At 44.4% G+C, this 22951-nt stretch overlaps 3 protein-coding genes across 3 annotated transcripts in view; 1 reads left to right on the forward strand and 2 right to left on the reverse strand.

The window, feature by feature from the left end:
* LOC109367742 (transmembrane protein 263-like) overlaps nucleotides 1-255 on the reverse strand; it is a 218932-nt gene extending 218677 nt beyond the window's left edge. Inside the window, exon 1 of the mRNA XM_085224765.1 lies at nucleotides 118-255. The gene's annotated coding sequence lies outside the window, so the exon portion shown is untranslated. The remainder of the gene's footprint in view (nucleotides 1-117) is intronic.
* ZFYVE19 (zinc finger FYVE-type containing 19) lies at nucleotides 245-8835 on the forward strand. The gene is made up of 11 exons (XM_010711418.4): nucleotides 245-404; nucleotides 564-685; nucleotides 1634-1687; nucleotides 2213-2373; nucleotides 3280-3425; nucleotides 3971-4085; nucleotides 4474-4683; nucleotides 5146-5225; nucleotides 5678-5788; nucleotides 7220-7362; nucleotides 8303-8835. The coding sequence occupies exons 1-11, from the start codon at nucleotides 351-353 to the stop codon at nucleotides 8367-8369; spliced, it is 1263 nt and encodes a 420-aa protein (XP_010709720.3). The 5' UTR covers nucleotides 245-350; the 3' UTR covers nucleotides 8370-8835.
* Nucleotides 8836-12684: 3849 nt separating this feature from the next.
* Nucleotides 12685-22757, reverse strand: PPP1R14D (protein phosphatase 1 regulatory inhibitor subunit 14D). Its single transcript, XM_019615544.3, has 5 exons — nucleotides 22492-22757; nucleotides 18315-18689; nucleotides 15199-15294; nucleotides 14950-14982; nucleotides 12685-13546 (listed from the first exon to the last, which is right to left on the reverse strand). Exons 2-5 carry the CDS (start codon nucleotides 18495-18497, stop codon nucleotides 13466-13468), a joined length of 393 nt encoding a protein of 130 aa, XP_019471089.2. The 5' UTR covers nucleotides 18498-18689; nucleotides 22492-22757; the 3' UTR covers nucleotides 12685-13465.
* Nucleotides 22758-22951: the final 194 nt, after the last annotated feature.

Here is a 22951-nt window from a genome sequence, read left to right on the forward strand (position 1 = left end):
TGCCGATAGTACAGCTGGTTCCTCGTCTGGACAAAAACTGAAACTCAAGTTCCAAATCCAATTTGGTGATGGTTTGCTGCTTCTGTCACACTGAACCCCAAGGAGAAGCCACCCAACCTGGTGTGCTACAAGTTGTGGAACGTGGCATCGGCAGTTCTGTGCGGGCCGGAGAATGTGTGACTTATTGTGCCACAGCTGAGCTCGGCAAGGCACGCCATTACCCCGACTGCCTCCCGCGTTTCAAACGAAGCTCCCCTAACCCGCTCCCGTCGGGCCGCGCGCAGGAGCGGAGGGGCGGGGCCGGGCCTGCCGGCTGAACGCGGCGCTGTGGAGCGTGGGATGGCGGTGTCATGGAGGGCCGCTGCTACGGGTGCGCCTGCAAGTTCAGCCTCTTCAAGAGAGAGGCAAGTCCGGCCGAGGGGTCGGCGGGGCCGGGCCTCGGGGAGTGTCGCAGGGCGTGCCGGGCCGCGCAGCCTCGGGTGCGTCCTGTCGCTGTAGCCCGATGCCGGCCGCGCCGCGCCCCGCCGCTCGGGAGCTGATCTGCCCGCTTCGTGTCCCCGCAGTGCGGCTGCAGGAGCTGCGGGCGCGCCTTCTGCTCGGGCTGCCTGAGCTGCAGCGCCCCGGTGCCCCGCTGCGGGAGCGCTCCGCAGAAGGTGTGCAAGCAGTGCTACGAGAAGCTCACCGGGTAAGTGCGGGCGGGAAAGCTTCCTCTTTCCCTTTGCGGCTCCGGAGACGTCTAGAAAAAAATTCAGCCTTTTCCCCTGTTACTTTTGCTGTTGAGTTGTTTTTTGCTTTTTTTTTTTTCCCTTGTCTGTTTAGTATCAGTAACTGTAGGGCTAGAGCAGGAGAAATTCTTCCCTGACCGGGTAGCAAGTAGATAGTATGTGTTGGTTATGGTTTTGTAGGCTGTGTGAGTTGGTGTTTTTCACACAATCATCTTCCACAATGGAAGCCTTAGAAGTTGAAAACGATCCGATGAAGGCGTAGCCCATGTTTGCCTTTGCCTGTCCTTAGCACAGTGCAAGGTGTTTGTATCTGTGCCTTCTAAGAATGAATAAAGTATGCTAACTACCTTATGTAAGTGTAGTTTAGCAGCTTGACACAAATGCAGGGAGGTAGAAAACAGTTACACAAGATTTACTGTTGATGTTCAAGTGTCCTAGAAGATGTCGTCATGATACTGGTGATTACATAATTATTTCCATAATGTTTTATTGAGCTTGTGCATTATATAATTCTGTGTTTGTTGCTCCTTTCAGGGAGCTGTACTGTATGGAAGTTAATTACCTTGGGAATCCTACCTAACTGCGCTCTCTGCTTGCTGAACTGGGGCGTGCAGGCTCTGGGAGGCCAAGGGCATTTCAGCTCCTCCTGGTGTCCATATTAAACAAAGTTTGTCTAAAAGCAAAACAACAAGAACGTAGGACTAGAACTGAAGTCACCTCCTGTCCAAAGCAGCTGTATCATCTTAGTCACTTTCATAAGCTGATCACTCTATATTAATGGAGTTATGAAAGGCCTGTACCAGGTGATCAATACACATGTATTCTGATTCCTCTTGGGTTGAGGGATTCGATGTTTGAAGCATTGGTGGAGTCTTGAGTTCAGAGATAACAATATTTTTATGTTTCAGACAAGAGTCTCAAAGCAGTTCAGCAAAATGGTCACCACCAGAAAACTACAAAAAGTGAGTTACGCTTGCTGATCAGCCACCTGTTTCCGCTGTAGGGTAACCTTTCAGACCTTCAGCTCTTTCCCCTCTGTTTTCATAGAGACCAGCAAAAGAAGGAGGTTGTGATGTGGATGTTTGTTTGTTCAGAATTAGATTAAGTATGGGCTTTTGCTTTGTGGGTTTTCTTTGGTTGTTGTTTTGGAGGGTAGAAGGAGACACTCTAATTTTGAATACACTTATGAACAGCAGCCTGTCTGTGTTAATCTATGACTGATTGTGGTTAGCTTGGAAACAAGCCTGGTGGTGAAACGTTCCTTGTCTCCTCAGAAATTGTGCCACGCCTGCTGCACCCTGGGAATTATGGTTTTCCTTATTCATGGCAGTACCTCATTGTACCGGTATGGGAGAGCCTGGTACAGGAATGAGAGAATTCTTCTCTATGCTGATGTTGTTCAAATAGCTTGTGTTCATAGAGGATGTTTTCATATGTCAAGATTTTAAGCCTTTGCTTTCAGTTGTCTTTTTCCATCCTTGTCACAGGCGTGTAGCAGCATTTGAGGCTAAGCAAAAACAGCTGAAAGGACAACAGAAGGCAGATGCAAAACCACTCAGTCAAGATGGCTCCAGATACCGAGGGCTCTCCAAAGAGGACAGAGCTATTGCGGAGAGACTGGAGAAGCTCAGGGAGGAAAGGAAGCCCAGTGAGTTTTGGGGAGGGGATGCTGTTACTTGAAAAACTATGAGAGGGAAAGGGAAGTACCGGGCATTCAGTATCTGCCTTCTTAGAGAACTGAAGGCAGTGATGTGATCAGAACTGCCATAGTGGCTGGGTTCTGCAGTGGTTTTAGATTAATCTTTCCCTTGGGATTTCTCTTGGAATGGCTTCACAATCCTGGGGCAGTACCTTACCTATGAAATCACTTCCTCATTTTTCATTGTTTGGCGGTAAAAGTCTGTGTTGGGCACAGTAGCTGCACACTTAAAGGGGGGCATCTTTTGGCCAAACCATTTTGCAGAAGTTTTCCTGTATGTCATTGTGTTGATCCACAGCAGTACCAGTCTCTGCGGGATTATATTCTGAATCTTGTCTCTCAAAGAACAAAACCAGACTCCTGCCCCAGTCCACAGGTCTCAGATTCTGGGACAGCCTTGGGGCCTATTGGAAAATAAACTTAAAAAAAAAATCTTATATACGGTCTCTAAGAGGGAAAGGCACTGCAAAGTGGTTACCTGATTATGCAGGAGAGATTTCAGTCTGATGCCTAGGGATATGTTAAAGGATGCAACGGGCTGTACTCCCTAAAGGAGTGCTTCTCTGTCTGTCCCTAGTCTCTGTAGTCAGCTGATTTCCATATGAGGTTACACTAACATTGGTCTTAGAACTGGAAAAATGAACTCAGGAGGAGGCAGTCATTTGGGAGAAAAGGGTGGCAGAGTAATCTCCTAATTACTGCAGTATGATTCTTCCTTTGAATTAAAGACTTAGGGAGGTTTTTGCTCAGGTGTTCGGAGTATGATTCTGGAAAAACAAAAACAACAACAAAATGAAACCAACTTGGAGCCATTTGTTTTCAGTAATCCCTTCCTTGGATTATTCTGAATTGCAGAGTCCATCCCTTCACAGGCTGAGATTGAAGCTAGGTTGGCTGCACTGAAGGAGGATTACCATGGGCCTGTTCCATCCGCGCAGGAAATGGAGGACCGGTTGGCTGTCCTGCAGGGGAGGGATCCCCCTTCCCAGACTCCCAGACCAGTAAGCTCTCCCACCTGTTTCACCAGCTCTGTATTCTAAGCTGGCACAGCATGTTAGCCTTTCTTTGTCCTTCAGTGTTTTTTGTTCAGCTGTCTCCCTTCAGAAATCTCCTTTTCCTGTTTACATTATTGCTGACCATGGCAACGGTCTTGTCACTGAGAAATTGTTTCCTCATGCTTCTTTTTCAGCAGTGATGCACATGCAGCTCATACTGTGGGCTTCACTGTAGAGAATGGTACTTTGTTTATATTAGAGGCAGTGACAGAGCTGGGTTTGGGATTCAGCAGCATCTACTGCTGTACGTTCAGCCCCACTTGCCTTGTTTAGTAATTGCATTAGTGTTGTCTGCATTCAAGAAGACCAAGAATGAAACCTTGAAGGTCTTACATCAGATACCTATAAGCTGAGTCTCCCAAATCAGTAGATGCATCTTTTCATACTGTTTCCTCAGAGTATTATATAGTTACTCACTTTTTTTTTTTCTTCAGTTTGAGTGTGCCACCTTCCTCACATTTGCTTTCTCCCATGCCCTCCTCGTTTCTTAGGTACACCAACCTCCTGATACCAGAAGTCTGTCACAGCAAACAGATGACCTGTTAACTCAGCTAGCTGAGGAAGTTTCCATTGATGAGCATGACAGTCCAGGAGTCCAGCCTCAAGGTATCTATTTTGGCTTCCAAAGATCTGTTTCTGTCTGTTAATGTGTATGCTATAGTGAGAAAGGAATATGTGCTGCCCTGCCTACCTTACAAGTGATCTAGGAGTCCACCGTGTCCTTATGTCTCCCTTATGTCTGTTGGAAAGCATCAGAAATCTGGGATACTGTTGTCTTCCCAGCTGCAGTGTTTTCTCTGTAATCTTCCTGCAAAATGCAGATTGACTCGCCTTCTTCTCTTCACATAAAGTGCAGATCCTGTTGTGACATGCCTTCTCTCATTAATTAATGGAAAGCATCAAGGTGCTCACATGCTATTGCTTCAGTGGTGTTGGCTGTACCCAAGAAATACTGCAGCTGAGTCACCAGCATGTTCTGTGTTTCTGTTTTCAGCTGTTAGTGGCTGGAACTTGAATGACCTGAGTCGGGAAAGCGAAGATTATGATGCCCATGCAAATCTGGACCCAAGACAACTAGAGGAAGAGAAGAATAAACTTTTGGCAGAGGCTGCTGCAGAGCTGCGAGAAGAAAACACTAGGCAGGAAAAAATCTTACAGATTGCTAAGAGATTGGCAGTACTCAGAGGCCAAGACCCAGAGAAAGGTGGGTATCAGAGAAGAATACAGTCCCAAGAGCGAGACTAGTTTCCTGTGTCAGAATAGTTTCTTTTCTGAGAGGCCTTTACCTATTTAATTTCTCTGTTCTGCAAGAAGCAGGCTGGGATTTTATTAACTGTAAAGTTGTAGAGGCTGGTTCATAGTGAAATCAGCATGAAAGATTTTAGCTAAGACTAAGGCTGGAACTGTAAGTACAGGCTTTTATCTTTCCCTCTTCTTTGAGATAATTCTAGCGTACTCTGAGATGTTGTCAAAGCAAAGCTCTCTTTCTATCTTCCTTTTCCAACTTCAAAAACATGGTAACGTGCTTTTTAAACTGTCCCCCTCTAAAGGGATATGTCTCTGCCAGAGTGCCTAAACCAGCTGCAAAGGATTGTCTCTGGAACATAAGTGACCACAAAGTATGAGGCAGATATGGGTCACAGTCTCTTGTCTCTTATTCCTGCAGTTACACTGGAAACTTGCAAGTTCCCTGACAGCGACGAGGAATTGGATGAGGAGGAAGCCATTCAGAGAGTGCTGAAACAGGTCAGAAGTGGCAGCTGTGGCCTTGCTTACTTTCCTTACTTTCCTTTCAGTCATTCCCAGTGTTTTTGTTACCTAGTGAGCATGCAAATGATGTGCTTCTGTTCCTGGGCAGTCTCATTCCTTCCTTCTCCTAGTGCTTTTCCAATACTAGCTCCTGTGCAGCCGTTCAGCTACAGGAAGAGCATCTGCTGATAGATGTGTTGTAAAGCATAGTGCATTAGCTGAGGTCTGGCCTCTGCTGTTGCACTGACTGTTCACAATGCACACGTAGTGTTCAGAGTGCAGACAGAACAAACTCACGTTTGTCCAAATAACACTGCATAGATGTGTTCAGACCAGTCATCTCCAGTTACTGCACGGAGGGGGCAAGGAGAATGGAGGAAGGTTTGTCTAGAATGAGGCTCCCAAATGTATTCAAAACAAGTGGTTTCTTGCTTCTTCATTGTCGTCAGCTTACAGAGGAAGCAGCCCTGGATGAAGCGAGTGGATTCAATATTCTTCCTGATCAGACCACTCAGCAAGGATTCTCACAACAGAACCTGCATAAAAAAACAAAGCAAGGGGTAAGTGAGCTGGTCACGATCTCTTGGAATGATATACTGTGGGGTCCAAGGAAAGCACAGCTCTGCAAGAAAGGTTTGATGTATCCTATGGTCAGTTCTGGGAGGGGAAAAAACTACCCAGCTTCTCCAGAGCAGACAAGCTGAGAATTAGTGGTATCTGCAAGGCTGACAAATCCTGAGCACAGCTGTGAGTTATCTTTTACTTTTAAAAAGAATTGCTGTCTGTAATCCTTTCAGGCTGGTTTTCTGCTGAGTGAGAAAGTGTCCTCTAAATCTAGAAAAGTCAGTCAGAATTGACCTAGCAAGGTGAAGAGTACAGAATTTTTAACTTGCCAATAAAATTAGATCAAGAAAGCCACGGTCTAGTACTAGAGCCTGAACCAGGCTAAGTGGGAGATTTGCCATTGCTTTCAGCATGTGCAGAACAGAATCTGATAGTAATCAGTTGGCTGAGTCCTCTGAAGACGTCAGGGGAAGGTATTGGTAACAAGATACTCTACATTCAGAATGGATACCAGCCTATTATGGAAATGTATACACCTTCTCTAATGTATGTTATGAGAATTAAGTGGACATGTGAGTCACAGACACCTGACAGGCCTGTCCCTGGTGCAATAAATTATTTAATTCTAAGCATTATTGAAAACAGCCATCTCATAGATATGCCACCTTGCACTTTTGGGATCACGGAATTGCAGGGGTTGGAAGGGACTTCAAGCAATTGAGTCCTACCCCCCTTTCTAAAGCAGGTACAACTGATCTAAAAGCCATCTTATTGCAATTGTGTTAGGGTGCTGCCTATGCCAGTGGTCAGGCAGTGCATAAGTTGTTCAGTTCTCCAAGGGCTCTGCAAAGCAAGAGACAATGGAGGCCTTATGAATAAAACTTAACACTATAATTCCAGCATATCTTTTCAGCCCAACCTCAGGTACAAATAAGTGCTAGTGGCCTCCTGGTAAACTGTTTTCTTTGTCCCTCGGTTTTCTTTTTCTAACATAGAGAAAATTGAAACCTCTTGTTTTTTGGACCTTCCTGTTGCTTTCCCTCCACACGTAACTCCTTTCAGGAAAGCTGATTGATCATTTGCCTTTGCAGCAGGAATAGTCTGTTATTTGGCATTGCTGTGGTGCCTGCTGGAAGATCTGGGCTTCAGCCTTTAGCACAAGACAGGCAACGCTGATTCATATTGCTATAGATCCTGAATGAGGGTGCTTACCTTCTAAGCAATACAGATTCATGGGCAAATGCTAGTAGTGAGTATCTTGGGTATTTATTTAACCACCTACATACATGCATATGGAGCCTGTCCTTTGGCTTTCTTGCAATGTCTGAATACCCTTGAACTATTTGACATTCAGCTGCTTTACAATGGAAGTTCTGTATAGTAGCTGCTGTGGTTTGAATTGCGTCTTTGTTTTCTTTGTGAATTAGAGGCAGACTCCAACTGCCATAGCTCTTGCTGAGGCAGATGATAGTGATGAACATGAGTTACCCTGGTGCTGCATTTGCAATGAAGATGCCACTTTGCGATGCCATGGTTGTGGTGGGGACCTCTACTGCCAGCGCTGTTTTTGGTAAGTCTTCCAGCTCCTGTCATCCGAGGGACAGGCCATAGGTAAGCTTAGCTGCTTTTGTTTGTTCTTCCTCTTGGGCAGAAGAACAGAAAGTAGGTGGAAAGATTTGAGGAACTTGGGTCTGAGCTGAATGGTAGTATTTAATGGAAATACTTTTCATTACCAGTAGTTACCCCAGGCTTCAGGGACTAAACTGGTCCTGGACAGAAACATTCTGTCTGTACTGCTTTAGTGCATGTTTGGGCGCTTTGTTTCAACTGTTATCTGGAACAGTTGATGTGTGTGGGATAAGGGAGACCATTGTTCAGTACCTCCTATGGTTGGTGGGTCTTTTTTTTTTTAATGACACTGATGGATAATCTGGACTGGATTCTCTCAAGAAGGGAGATCAGATAGTATAATTTCCTGAGGCTTTTCTTAGCTTGAGACCGTGAAGCCTTAAACTGTATTAAAAATGTTAGGTATACAATTTCTGTGCTGGAGATGTAAGCTTCTGTCTTAACACTGACTGCTTCTTGGCAAGACTGTGACAGCTGCCAATATACTGTACTTCAGCCACAGCGGTTATTTTTCAGTCAAATGGAGCACACTACAGTTTTAGCTGTTGTCACTGGAGTTGCTAACATGCCTGCAAATCACAGACACGGTGCTGAAAATGAGTCTCTGGTTACATGAAGCTCTCAGGGAGTTGGGGGGATAGAGGTCTGCTGTCATTTCCCCATTTCATCAGGCAAGGATAAACAGAGCTTTTCATAAAGTGCATCACAAGTTTTTGTTACAAACAAATCCCTTGAGTAACCAGTCCGCATATTTGCTGGTGTAGTCTTATCAATCAGCCTTTGGGATAGGTTTCTTCTAGAGATTGCTCTTGGGCAGTGGCTAAGGGTGAGTTTCCTGCCTGCATATTTAGTCTTGACTGCAGTTTGTGTTTGCTTCTCAGGGAAGGCCATGATGAGTTTGACATGAAGGACCACCACGTCTCTTGGTATCGTCTTTCTTGCAAGTAGTGGTGATCACAGTCAGTCTTCATTGGCAGAAAAGGAGATGGATTCTTCCCATCTGGCCCACTCCCTCGTCTCCGGCTGTCCAAGTAGATTTGCAGCCAAAATGGGTGATGTTTTGGACAGTAAAAGGATGTGCTGTTAGCTAAAAGGGGCTTGGAGGGCATGTGTCTTGGTCCTCGGAAACACAACCAGAGAAATGCTGGGCTTGCCACCCATGCGTGAGATAAATGAGGATTTGATGTGAGGTGGTGGCTCTGAGTCTATAAATATAGACAGTAAGACATAGTGAATAACAGTGAAGATGTATGCTTAAGGCAGTGTTGGCTGGTTGTTAAGTAGTCTCCTGCTTTTGCTAACAGCTTACATACTGGTTCACAAGTCAGCTGAGCACTCTGCACTAAGAAATTGTCTATGTCATGGTCACGTGTGAGATGAGAAGTTTCAAAATGTAATAAAACTATTTACAGCAGACTGCGGTTGAAATCTCTTTTGGAAGTGCCTGATAATAGCCCTTTTATAAACTGTCATCCTCCTGTAATGGTATCTCAGTTGTACTGCCAGGTGGATCAGGAAAATATGAAGGATCGTGAAATCCTGAAAAAACACTTTTGTAGTGTTGCTGGGCTGGTGCAGGGGTGTCATGCTCCAGTGATGGCTACTCTGCCTTGATAAGCAGTGTTGCTTATATATTTGAAATGAAGAATACTTAAAGATAATTTGCTACAGATGCACTGTGTTGTGACCAGCAGTGTCTCTGCATAAGTTGTATGTAGTCTATGGGAGCAGCATGTTAATCTGGAAGATGTGCGTGTTACTATGAAGGTGAGAATTGACTGTTTATTATTTGTTCCCCTGGTAGGATAAAAATGCTGGATGTGTGGTGATTTCTTAACCAGCTATGAGAGAATCTCGGTTTGCTATGCTTGTATACCACCTAGAGATAGTCCAGATGCGTGCAACATGTGCCAGTGGCTATAACACCCAGAATCATTTGAAATACATGATTAAACTTTTCTGAAATCAGCTCTAATATCCCCTCAGGGTGAGCTCTTCCAGGACTGGAGTGTGACTTCAGACAGCTGTCTAAGGTTGACAAATTCCAGGAGTGTCCAAACAGAAAAACTTTAAGATTTGCTCTTGATAGAGAGGTTTCCAATTGATCTTGCCTGTCTGGTTTGACACTGCCACTCCCAGCTGTCTGCTCTTTCCCTGTGTTGAAGGTCACTGCCTCTGTAGGTGAGCTGACAAAACAGTGTTTGCCTGCACTTCAACCACCTCCAGTCAGCCAGCCAGAGCACAGCAAATACCTTAAACTGCATCCAAAGGTGGATTTGTGCTAACGCGCTGGACTGGATCAGGAGTTTCAGTAGTAATCTGTATCAGACGACATGGTGTGGTAATATTTCTGGTTGACACAGCGAGAAATTGCTAGTGTATCTGACAGTGCTGGCTAAACTCATTGTTAGGAAAGGATGGTGAAACCCAGTCCAGTGAAGCACAGTCTGTTAGAGGAAAGACATCCTTCACAAGTGCCTTAACATTAGAACAGACAGGAGGGAAAACTACTGAATTGTTCTGATGCAAGAGCTCACAATGAATCCTGTGTTACACAAGACCTAAGTAGATAGTTACTGATCTGAGGAGTTTGAACTCTTCATTTTTAAGACTTTATTTTTCTGGCCGTACTGGCTTCATGTCATTGTTATTTGACCAGAATAGTTAGTCTGACAGCCAGACAGCCCATGGAAAATGCTGTCTCGGATTAAATCCATTGTGTTTTGCATGTACAGAAGATGTAAACAGCCCTCTTCTCTCTAAGACTGATCCACTCCTTTGGGTTTCAGCCTTCCCAAGGTTATTTCCAAGCAGATAATAGTCAAATTAATTCTTGTTTTTTTTCCTCCTTTTTACCTATTATGAGCTGGTGATTTACTTGAAGCAGTTTAAATGTTTCATCCATCACAACACAACTTTGAGCTCCTTGTGCAGTTAGGTAGTATGAGTCCAGTGAGCCCTGCTCTGTATTCATCAACAGTAAAGCAACAGGTAACAGCCTGAAGCAGCTTATTTAGTTTCCTGAATTGGCTTCTGTGGATTCATCCCAAGGAATCCAGAAATGCAACCAGTCCAATACCTGAAATAGAGCTTAGTCATGGAAGACTCTTCAGTCATTCACACGTACAGACCTTTTCACTGCCCAGTCACTAATGGGCATTTTTGTGGCTGCTGAGCTTTCTGCATGTAATTGGCCATTTTAGTGGCTGGCCAACCACTTTCCCCTTGTAAAGCTATCCCCACTGTAGCTTATGCCTCCATGCAAAAGGATGAGGAGAGTGATCTCAATCAGCTGTCTGCAGAAGCACAATTAACAATCTGTCATTTAGAAAGAGTACTGTGTGACCTCTAGCTGGCCAGTGCGCACTTAGCTGTGTTGTACACACTTTGACCTTGGCTTTGAAAAAGTGCTAGTAAGCCAGTAAAGGTACTGGTAAGCCATCAATTCTTCACTGGGAGGATCAACCTCAGTGATAGCCATTCAAGAAGTAAAGAGAGTTTGGGATCTACAAGAAGGAATCTGTTTGTTTCCTTCTTTGTTGTGTGCCATAAGGATATAAGATGATTTTCTTTTCCTCTCAAAATGTTTTGTATGTGAAATATCAAAAGTAGCTTCCTCCCCAACAAGAATTCAAACTAATACTAACAAATGAATTTGAAATCAGATTGGTTCACAAAGAGAGGCCTCAGATAAACTGCATTAATTTGCCACTGCCATGGTTCATTCAGACGTGCTTTGCCTTAACTGCTGTAACAAGTGTGTCCAAATATAGCCGTCTGAATATTTTTAAGGAGAATGTAGCTCATAATAAATGGAAAATGATTTGAAGGTTATTTCATGCACCTTCATGAAATTTTAATTAGAAAAACACATGAAATTTCACATGTTCTGAGTTATCTTGGTATAATCAAGAGGCAAAAGTTATCTTTAAGAAACATTCTTACAATGCTATCTGCAAACCAAATATTGAAGCCTTATGCTAGTAGTGTGATGGTACTGAGAAACAGCAGAGTTGACTGGAAGCTGTTCGTAAACAAAATGCTCAGCTGAGAGCAGCCATGAAGTAAATAAAATCAAGTTTGACTTCTTCCTTTCAAGAACTAATCCAAAAGTTGTTCTGCCTTACGTTTTCTTTTGCGCCAGAGATGAGAAATCAGCTAACAGTGGCCACATCATCTTGCTTTGTACTGTTATATCTTTGTGCTTGCCTGAAGTGCACTCTTCTACGGTATTAATGTTTTGATATAGCGGAAAAACTGCATATCACAGGGGCTACAGCTTACTCATTTTTCTGCTGTTGGAAGAGAACACACAAAGACAACTTCTCTCAAGCAGAGTTCCAAAAGCTTTTTTTTTCCCTGGGTTCCCCACCTTGAAAGTACAGCAAAAAATTTTTCATTCTTTTCATCACTCCAAATTGAGTGGGTACAGAATTAACTCCCTGCGTGGAGAAAAATCTGTCTCCTGTGTTGGAGAAATGGCCCTACAGGTCTTTGTGCTGTCACAGCTCAGAAGAATAAAAGCTGCTTTATGGAATATGTAATTAATCTGGACATCTGTGAACTTACACTGCAGCAGATAACAGCTATAGTGTAGGACACAGCTCAGGGGCCTGTCCACCAGGGTCCTCCACCTGAAGTTCTGTTTGAATCTAGTCTGTGATGTTAATGGTGCTCAGAGCTCTTTGGCACTATGCTGCTTTCCTTTCTTGAGCACTGTGATTCATCACTGTCAGCAGGTGTGAATCTATGAGCAGTGCCAGACTTACAGCAGGTGCAAACCTGGACTGTATATTTTTGTTGTTTTTCTTACAAATTGGAGACTTCAGGAGGGCAAGCATGTCCTGTTGGCCTCATATCAAGCCAAACAAGGTGTTTGCCCTTGGGTACATGGTGGTACACAGAAGTCCTTTCAGATGCAACTCACCAACTTATCTCTTGTGTTTGGATGGCAGGCATGAGAGCATAGGGACATAGTGTGAGAGACTGCTGTGCTTAAGTAGTCATCCTCCATTTGATGTCTTAGTTCCCTGCAACACGGGTCAAGTTACCCACTTGCTGAGAGCCTGGATGTAGTTTCCTCTGTATTTTTCCAGCCACACATTAGTTATAGCCTGAAGAGTTTGTGCAGCAAGGCTGCATCCTACTTTATTTCTAATTTGTGAGACCTATCTGTCTGTGAAAGGCTTGCTGCTTAGGAGCAGGTATGTTTTCAGTTCAGTTTTCTATAGTGTATAAAAAGAGAGCGATTTGAGGCAGCACATGGCTGATTTTCTGTTTTAATATACAAAATAAGTATTTTAGAATGTCTTTTTAAATGGTGAGAAAAATCATTCCCAGGCCTCACTCCTGTAGAAGATGCTTCTAAATCATCAAGTTCTAAATTCTGCAAAGAGGAAAAACATCTTTCTTCTGCTAGCCTTAGCAGCCATTTTGTCAGCTTCCCCGTAAGTACTGACCAGATGCACTTGGATGTTTTCCTTTGATCCTACTGTATATTTTCTGTTGAACCTTCATGGCTAACAAAGGCTTAATAAGATCTATAAAGTATGAGCAATGCTGTAGAGACAGGTATGGCAGTAACAGGCAAACGATCACAGTTGGGTCCCAGCCAGACTTGAAACAGGGTGCAGCTTCACAGTAACCAACTTTCCATGTTGATGAAGGAGTGATATCCAGTTCCTTGTTTTCCTTGCAATGGATGGAAAGAAGGAAGTTTTTATGTGCTTCTGAGAATTGTATTCGATGCTCCCAAGCCAGCTTGGGAATTCCCAGAAAAAAATAAAGGAAGGACATCTTGTCTCATTCTCCAGGTTAAAATGCCCTTTGAGAATCAGGAAAACATACAGCTCGGCCTCCTGCTGTGCACGTAGCTCTGGAAGGAGAGGAGACTTCAAGCCACTGGTACAAATTTCACAAACTCAGTGAGGTTTCTTAATAACAGTAAATCCTAAATGCATTTTGAAGTGATCTTGCTGATCTGTTTTTTTTTTTTTTTTTATGGGAAAGATGCATTTTTCCTTGTGACCAAAGCTGGATGTCCCTTATGGGTGAGGTAACCTCTTCTGAGGATTGGTGATTCTCCGGAGACCTTTCAGTCGACTGAGCAATTCCGTAATAAAGTCCTACAGTAAGAATTGTAGGAAGAAGGATGTTAATTCTGTTTCTCACTGGCCCAAAGAGTACTATGCCTTTTACATTATTCACGTTTCTCTTCAGGCTGAGCAGAAACCAGGATTTTGACATACATTAAGCAAAAGTATCTTCTAGCTTAGGAAATGATAACTTTTGATGGCTGAACGGGGTTTAAAAGCCCTTCTTTCTTTCCTTCCCTGGCTCCCTCTGGAGCAGCCATGTTTGCTTTTTTTCTGCAGCAGCTAGCCTGCCTTCTTCCCAATGTCTGCTTGTTCCACCTTGAGATGACCTCAAGATGCTGTTGTCTCAGGTTCCCCTGCTTCCTGTTGCCACCATAACCTCCTGCCCACTTCTGCTGCCCTCCCAATGTAGGGCAAAGCATGTTGTCCCTCTTGTTGCTTCCTTGCTGAACCTGTAAAGCGTCACGTAGGGGGTTGCAAATCTCGCTGGATCAATGCCAGCTCTACACGGAAGTGGCTGGCAGAGAAGGGGGGTGGAGCAGGACACGCATAAGACTAATGATAACCTGGTGTAGGGGTTGAGGACTGGCAGGCCAGGTAGTTGAGCAGTTAATGGAGATAAAACCAATTGCTGACACAGCCAAGCGCTACGGACCAAACTGGGTCATCTGGTTATTCCAAACAGAAATCTAAGCAACTATTTTGACTTCTTGATGTTCAGCTTATGCCTTCCACTCCAGTAATTAAAAGAGTGTAAACAATATTAAATTATTTTATTTAATGTTATACTAAAGATAAACACTCTTGGTTCACAGAAACCAGGAATTTCTCACACTGCAAATTCTTTTTTTATTTCCTAGCTCTTGATTTGTTTATTTGTAATTATTAGTGCTATAATGGATCAGTGGTTGGACTAGATGATCTTAGAGGTCTCTTCCAACCTTAATGATTCTCAGACTCTCTGTGATTAGTACAAACTTTGCCCTCTCCAGGGCAAGTAACAGCACTGTAAAGACAGCACTGTAATGGCATCTTTCTCACTTGCTGTTTGTTTGTCACTGTACAGCTAAATTGAAAGGCTGGATAAGGCATTTAGATTGATGAAAAACATGTGAGCATAATGTTCACATGCAGTGCATGTGACTGAATCAGGGATGGGGGACTCTTCTACACACTGCAGAGTGCGGGGAAGGCAACTGCTGTCTGATGTGTGTGCCGTGCAGCAGAATACTGGGCCCTGTTCATTTGAATACTGTGACAGTTAGTGATGTTTCCTTAACTCCCTAACTCAAAATCGAGACATGTAAAGTTCACGGGGGGAAAAAGTGTGTGTGAAACTGACATAAGGGGTCACTGCTCAACAACTGTCTATATAAGCAAACATGCTCTCAAAGCACAGCATAATATAAGTGTGTCAGTGGTGCTTGACTCACCTCTGTTGGGCTGGAGCACTCATGGAGGATTTCCTGAAAGCCAAAGAGACCTTATTTTAATATTTCATAAGTTGACCCTTCCCTCCAGCTGCAAAAAGGATATATAATCTTACTATTCTTGACTGGCTACAAGACACAGGGAAGCAGCATACATTATAGTATGTACATTTTCTGCAACCCAAACACCATTGCTGTACTGTATTACACCAGCATTTCCTATCTTGAAGTTACCAAGTTCCTCTGTCTGACCTGTAGTTTTAATTTCTGTTCTTCATTAGGGACTTCCAGGAGATCTTCAAGGTCAATTACTGGTCCAGTAACTTCAGCATCTGTTTTCTCTCTTAGCTAAAAAGAAAATAAAAACCAACATAGTTCATAACCCTCAAACTTTTAAGAACTCTAGAGACCATCTTTGAAGAACTGAGCATCTGAAAAGGAACTAATTACAAGAGAACCATGCTGCAAAGCTGACCTCAAGACACAAATCATCTCAAAATAAGGAGGTTCTTACCAAGAGGTATCTTACCTCTGTGGTGTCTGCTACAGCCACACATCTTGATTCATCATCCACTCCCTCCTCAACACTTGATCCCTGCTCAGGGATCACGGTCTGTGATGGGAACACCTTTTTAAGAATATCCAATGTCAATTGCTAACTGCAATGCAGTGTAATCCAGCTTGGGACAACCTAATTCTGTAAAGAGTGCATGCAAACTGCTCATCAAACAGAAGTCCATTAGGTTTAATCTTACAGAGGTACTACAAATACGAAGAGATTTTAAGCTTTATGACTACATACATTCACATAGTTGGTATTTATACTATAGATTTTTGCAGTAGTGAAGAAGCAAACAGCTATGCTTTTGAAAGGTGTAACTTACTATTTGTCAGCTTTCTCAAATAGGAATGGGGGGATAGAATATAGTTTTAATGTAAGAGAGACCCACAAGCTTTGGAGGTAGGAGTTACAGTCTCAGTACAAGTGAATGTTATTTGGGACCACTTGTAAACTTGGCCATAGGCACATTTTAGCTCCACATACCCCTACAAGACCGTAAGGCAGGCTGCATTTTCCAATGTAGTTGCAAAAAGAACCTCTAACAACACGACGCTAATGATATTTTACCACAGTACTCAGTAGAGTAAGCACAGCACCTAATAGAGATGCACGTAAAACCTTAAACAATAAAGACAGTATTTATGGGAAAAAAAGGAAACTGTTTCCCATCAGTCTCTGACACCATGCCAGAGAGGAAGCAGAAAAACAATAGGAGTTCAGCTTTGTTACACACCTGACTTGATAACTAAGAATATAACAGTTACACATACTGTACTGTGACCTATACAGCATTTCTTCATAAAAGTAGTAGTTTTCACATGACTATTTAGATAACAGGTGTTGATCTGGTCTAAGCAGAGACTGTGTTTCTGCTCCCAAGTGCAGGGAAAGGTCTTGAAAAACCAAATTGTCTCCCAAATCTTAGTTTTGTTGTGAAAAGCTTCATGGCAGTAAACAGCATAGCAATCAGATTATTTGTATCAGGAGATGATGTTGGATTTAATCTTGCTGGCAGCTGACCCTGCAGTCATTTACTCTAGCTGTCACGTGGGTTTCTGGAAGACAAACTGCACTGCAAAGGGCAGGTGGAGCAAAGGGGAAGTGATGGGGAGCTGATGTAATGGAAATCAATGGATCCAAAGAAGCCCAAGCTAGCAGGGCTAACTAAATTGTCTTGCTGCAGTGCATGGAGCAGGGCAGGAGGACCTGCTGGACTTCTGGGTGCTTACAAGTCATTTATTGTTTATTTGAAAAGGTACTATGTAAACTTCTATTGTATACTATTAACAATCTCTGATTTGGATCAGCATTGCATGATGTAGTTCTTGTCAGGAATGTCTTAGTTTGACCTGGTACACCAGGAAGTTGCTAAAACCACTGTGCTGGAGTGGTGCTAGCAAAGGCTAGCATCTATTTGCAATCAGTTCCCATGTGGGCATGGCTGCATTTCCCACTTGTGCCTACTGGGAAAAAAATATATATCTCCTCTGTGGAGCTACTCTGGTAACAACGAACAACTCCCAGTTAGTCAACTCACATAAAAACAGAAGTAATAAAGTAGCCTGAGTTGTTCTTCTGACAGCTCTACAGATGCATATCTGTAGATTTAGACAAGTGAGAATAGTACACAGTCACATCTTGCGTTATGTTACTGGTGATACCATGAAATGCCTCGTATCTATCTCAAAAAAACCCTCTCTGAACTAATACTTTAAAACTACAGTCATTACCCAAAGGTCCTGTTGCTCAAAGCAGCAGCCACACTCCTTGCTCATCTCTTCAGAACTACCGTGCCCCTTTTGTTTAGTCCTTCAAGTTGTGAGCATCAGTAAGACTCCAAATTCTCTCTTTTTGTTGGTTTCATAAATAAAGACAAAATAAATGTATACATATTTTAAGATGGAAATGAGATTTGTTTCTTCTCAGAGCACAGTGGTATTTTGTGGTGGCTAGAACCACCGCAAAGGGGGACTTGGATAGATGAAATCTGCAGGTTCCCTCATAGCAGCCTTGAGGTATTTGCATTTAACTTTACAATGGTGTTAAATGGAGAGATTCCAGTAAAACCGAATTAAATAAAAGCAGAGTTAGCACCATATTGAGTGACAGGATGAAATAGAGGAAATGGCTCTAGTCCTTTTAAAGCTATATAAACCTCAGTGATAAAAGCAGACATTTCTGACAAGAAGGCTGGAAGGAGCATGTTGCTAGACAGGTCCAGCCCAAAATGGCTACATACCTAAATTTCCAAGGAATGCCAAGGTCTAACCTGCTCCAAAGGGGCTCATCATATACACTGGTCTGTCGAAATGTATATTCATCTCAGGCCCGTTCCCACATTGAGAAGTGCTTCCAGAAACATCACTTATCCTACACCATTCAGGCACTGGCCCTAGTTGCTCCCAAGTCTCCTGGTTTGACAACTCTTAGGTGCATAAGAATGATGTAGGACTGGACCGTTGCTGGTGGTAATGAAAATGCAGGCCAGGAAGGCTGCTCTGGGGAGTTGTGTAATTTGAGCACATGTTTTGTTTTTCTTCCCCTGCTGCCAGTAGCATGTCCAGCATCTGCAGCTGCAGATACAGCTTTATCCTCAGTGCCTCAGGGTAAAGTCACAAAGCTGTGGCCAGAGGGTTGAAGGATGCACTGAGTACCTCAAACCCAGCTAGCTCAGGTACTGCTAGCAACAAAACTGATAGCAAGGATTTATTTCCAGTAAGCTAAGTAAGCACACCTCTATCCCTGCATACAGCCTCTCATCTCATTCCCTCAACAAGTGAGGAGCTGTCTTCCCCCAGCTACTCACCGGGTACTGATACAGCTCCTGCAGCCGGGCATTGATCCACTCCTCCAGGTCTAGCCAACGCTGTAGGTCTTTGCGGTTGTACTTTATGGTTAGCTTGCCCAGTTTCCTGTGTGATGATTCTTCCCCAGGTTTCTCTGGAGTCTGAAAAGTCACCCGGGGCAATGCACTGGAGTTGCTGGCCATCCTCACCACTTCCTCCTCTTTGTCCCTGGCTGCTCTCCTCCGTCTTGTAACCAGTGTCTCCCCGCAGCTCCTGGCTCACAGCACAAGCCACTTGTGGATGTCAAAGGCAGGCAGCATTGGCGATGCCAGGAAGTAGTGGCAGGTGCTGTAGGCAGGGTTACCAGAGCAGGCTCTTGGGTTTCACAGTGGATGCTGTTGATGAGCAGGAAGAGAAGGGAGATGGCTTGGTGTAATAACATCTGCTGTTAAAATAAGCCAAGTGAAGCAGGGAACCGATGAACAAAGGTTGTTAATATTTAACGTACGTCAGCTCCAAGAAGCAGCAGGAGGTGGGGAAGAGAAGGTTTTGAATTACTTTTCCTACAGATGTGACTGACGTGTGTGTGCAAATCCAATGAGCGCCCTTCTAGAAGGACGGGAATGCTAGGTCAGTGGTGTTACCAGCCAAACTCAGAATAAGCACTCCCAATTTAACCTCTTCTGCAGTCTGTACATTTCTTCTAGCTTTCTGTAAAACTTCTGTCTAGAAAACCTGATGACCTGAATTTGAGGTCATCTGAGCAAGGCACTTCAGCAATAAAACAAATTATCTGTGTTCTTATTTAAAAAAAAAAGCTATATGTAGTGTGACAAAGTACTGCAGGTTAATGGATAAAGCATTATCTCCTTCTCATAAAAAGGTAGTTATAGATGGTAAACAGGCCCATCTGCTGAAGCACTGTAAACTGCTAGAGTGCTTATTACCATTGTTTGGTTTACAATCTCTTTCTTACTAGAAGAGGGTTAAAGGTCTGCAACATTATTGCCCTGTCTTATGTTAGGGGACAGTGCAGTACAGAGGGGCAGAAATCAGACTGGACCTGTTTATGTGGTACCAGTTTCCCCAGATGCTGTGTCACACCCCTTTATCCACCTGTCCCCAGAACCCTCCCGTGACCTGCAGGCGCTGCCCCATCAAACGGCTGAACCTGATCTGAGATCTTCTGTCGTAAAGCACATCAGTGGTTCCAGCCCCATGGGCTGTGTGGGAAAGGAAGATAGGCCAGTACTGGCATCCTCTGGGGGATGGTCCCCTTGTCACAACCAGGTAATTGTGCCCAGAGGGACAGTGGCAATTGGCCAACAGCAAGTCCTACATGAGCCAATAGGAAAATGGAGCACTCCAGCCCTTCTTTTTCCCTAAGTTTGAACAAAACCCAAAGATTTTCTTACAGAAAATTTCACAAAATTCTGATTCTGAAGCATGCATCAGCACCATTACAGGGAAGGATAAAGTACACCTAAAAATGGTATCCTTGTTCCCTGCTTTTCAGACAGCCAAAAGCTTATATTCAGGAGCTGTGAGGTAATTAATTTACTAAGCTTTCTTCATTTTTCCTCACTACTTGACTGTATTCTCTCTTTAGTTTTACTCTGGAAGCTGTCTTATTTACACCAAAATCACCCAGAAAAAATCCATAACATGAGAGGCTGGGATCATACTCCCTGAAGAGAGATTGTTAACAGTTAAAAACATTCCAAAACCCCTCTTTCTTACATGTTTACAACTATTGACTTTTCAGAGGTTAATAGGCTGGCTGACCACACCGTAAATATGAACCAAAGAACATGTTTTGACAGGCATCAGTTGTCTACATACAGAAATGCTCTACTCTGGTGTTCAAAGACTGACTTTTTCCCCTTATTCCTAGTGCCCCAAATGCTGACAGATTTTTCTGAGGAAATGGCACTAAGACCAGGGAAAATGGTCAACCCAAAATCTACAGCAGTTGAAGGTTCCAGCAGAAAGTTGTCCCCCTTCTCCCAGTCCTGTACAACAACCCTACTACTCCTCCCCAACTCTAAATAGACTGAGCCATATTTATGAAGCATGAGATGGATGTGGAGAAGAGGGGAACACCTGGCCCTAATGCCTGCTCTGCAATCAGCTGGGGCCGCTGTCACTTGTAACCTCACTCAAGTGCAAACTAAGGCTGAGATAAGGCATGTGAGAAGGCCACAGGCAATCTCACCGTGTTGCTTGCACTTCATCAACAAAGCAATAAGCATGGTGCCCTGGTGCCACCTGGGTCAGCCACAGGGGAATGCCAGAGGCCTTTCAGGATAGCTGCAAGCCAAAGCAAGCAGCCTTGCAGGATGTTTGTTATGCCACTCTGGATTATATGTGCTTAGTCATGAATTCTTTGTTACGAGAAGCTGGAGATACAGAAATAAATGTTTACAGATAAAGTAGGGCTCCTCCAGCAATAAGCTAATTGAATCAATCATTAAATAAGAGGAAGAAGCTCAATGACTATGTGTGAAAACACCCCATGAAGGCATGGTGCCAGTTCCAGTGCACAGCACCAGGTGTCCCATATAGAGAAGGCCAGAGCAGGTCCTTTGCAGGAAGGCCGCATCTCCATGGGTGCACAGCCACTTCCTGCACGCCTGCCCTAAGAGGGAAGTTTTGCCTCCAAAAGGAGCAGAATGGGATTCAATTCTACAGAGGAAGGCTTCTGTGAAGGCCCAGGGTCTGGGTCAGGGAGAGCTGAGTGCTTGTACTGCTGTGCCAAACAGCCGTGACACCAGGGCATGAGAGCTCTGGTTACATTCCTCTCAGAGCTGATGACCTCCATCCTCAGCTATGGACACAGTGACTGAAGATGGTGCTTCTCCTTCTCTGCAAGCCGATGGCTGTTACACACCATCAGTAATTCAGCAGGGCCCCAGCTCCTCTTTCTGGAGAAGCAGATTGGCCTCTTTCCCTCGAGTCCCAGCCCAGAGAGGACATTTTTCCTTCCAGTCATCCAGCAGCCACTCTTCACCTGCTTTAGAAAATAATCACTTTCCCTGTGGTTACAAACATGGTAGTTAACACAAATTAAGCCAGGAAAGGCAGCAGAGGTGACTGTACCAACATGAGGTTGACACCACAAGGTAAGGACATGCTGCATCCTCTTGCGGGCATGGGCAGGCACGGGAATGACCCCCACTCCTCAGTGCTTAGGTGAAGCCGACAGTTTGATTCCAAATGAATTATATTGGGATCTCTGAAAAATCTACCCGTTTGTTTCGTTGCTCTACCTCTCATATTGCTTTGCTGTTCCCCTACAGAACGAGACCCACAGCGCTTAAAGTGTGATTGGTGTTTTTGTGCAAGCTCTTGAATAGTAGAGTTGGAGGAAGAGAAGCAGTGACTGAAAGATGAAGGGAATTCTCCTTGCTTCCCAACCTGCTTACAGCATTTCAGGCTCTCCGTATAGTTCTCGCACCAAGAAGTGAGTCGTGACACAACCCCCTCGAAGGGTGCTAGGGACTTGCTCGGAAATCTCCATCACCAGACGTGAGGGACAGCGATCTCCAGAGGCACTGGCAGATAGCCTGTCCGCGGCTATCCAGGGGCTGTGGCTGCTGAAAGAGGGGAAGGAGGAGGAGGAGCCCTAGAGAACCGCACAGCCCAACAAGAACAGCTGAGGATGCCTCTGGGGACTTACACGGGAGATGTTAAACTTCTACTTCCTGCCCACGGGAGGTTCTTTGTTTCACAAAAGGAATCATTTGCATACCTATCTCCCTGTAAAGCCTAGCACAGACATGGCAAGAATGCAGATGCTTTCTGGTGTAGCTAGTTTCAGCACAATTTCACCTTCCTTTCCGAGCGCTCCTGCCCTTAACACCTTACGGTGACTAGCAACAGTAAAATAAGAGCCAGAGTGCTACATAGGACGCAGACAGAAACTTCCCCAAAAAAACAACATAATCTCTTTGTGGTGCCCTCCCCACAGCTGCCCTTGAAGCGGTGGGAAAGGCTCTGCTGAGGACTCAGCAGCCTGTCATCCTTTCTCTGGTTGCATTCCGCAGGACGGGTTGTTAGTCACGGCCTGTGAGATCCCTCCCTGTCTCCTTCCCTTGCCGCATCTTTGTGCCGTCACTTGTATCAGGGTCTCGCCCGTAAACCACACCAGGAGGTTTAACCTGAGGCAAATATGACAAAACAAGCAAGCAAGCAAACCTGTCTCTCCAGCACTAGGTACACACGGAGCGGTTCCCAGATAAAGCCAAGCAGAGTGGAGCCATCTGCAGCAGCCTGCGTGCTGTCGGGAAGCCACTGCAAGCCGTGGTGCCACTTGGCTGGGCAAAGTCCAGCAAGTCCTCCTTGTTTGTCTGCCTGCCTGGATCTATGCCTCACAGCAGCCAGGCGCCCAGAGGTGCTGGGGTCCCATCAGTGGTGACATCAAGGCTGGTGACGCAGGCTCCTGTGTGGTTTGCTGCAAGCTGTGTATGTCAAAGAGCTGCAATGATCCTGGTCAAATATTAAGCCACTGTGTAGTTTAACCCCCCCGCTGAATAGTTATTATTGCAGGACTAAGAGCAGGCACTTCTCGGCCCATGAAAGACAAACAGTAACCATGACTCACTGTTTCAGGACCCCTTTTAAAACACTCCCAAGCCATAAAATCACACAGCCTGCT

The sequence above is a fragment of the Meleagris gallopavo genome, chromosome 5, assembly GCF_905368555.1.
Source record: "Meleagris gallopavo chromosome 5, MGAL_WU_HG_1.1, whole genome shotgun sequence".
NCBI lineage: Eukaryota > Metazoa > Chordata > Aves > Galliformes > Phasianidae > Meleagris > Meleagris gallopavo.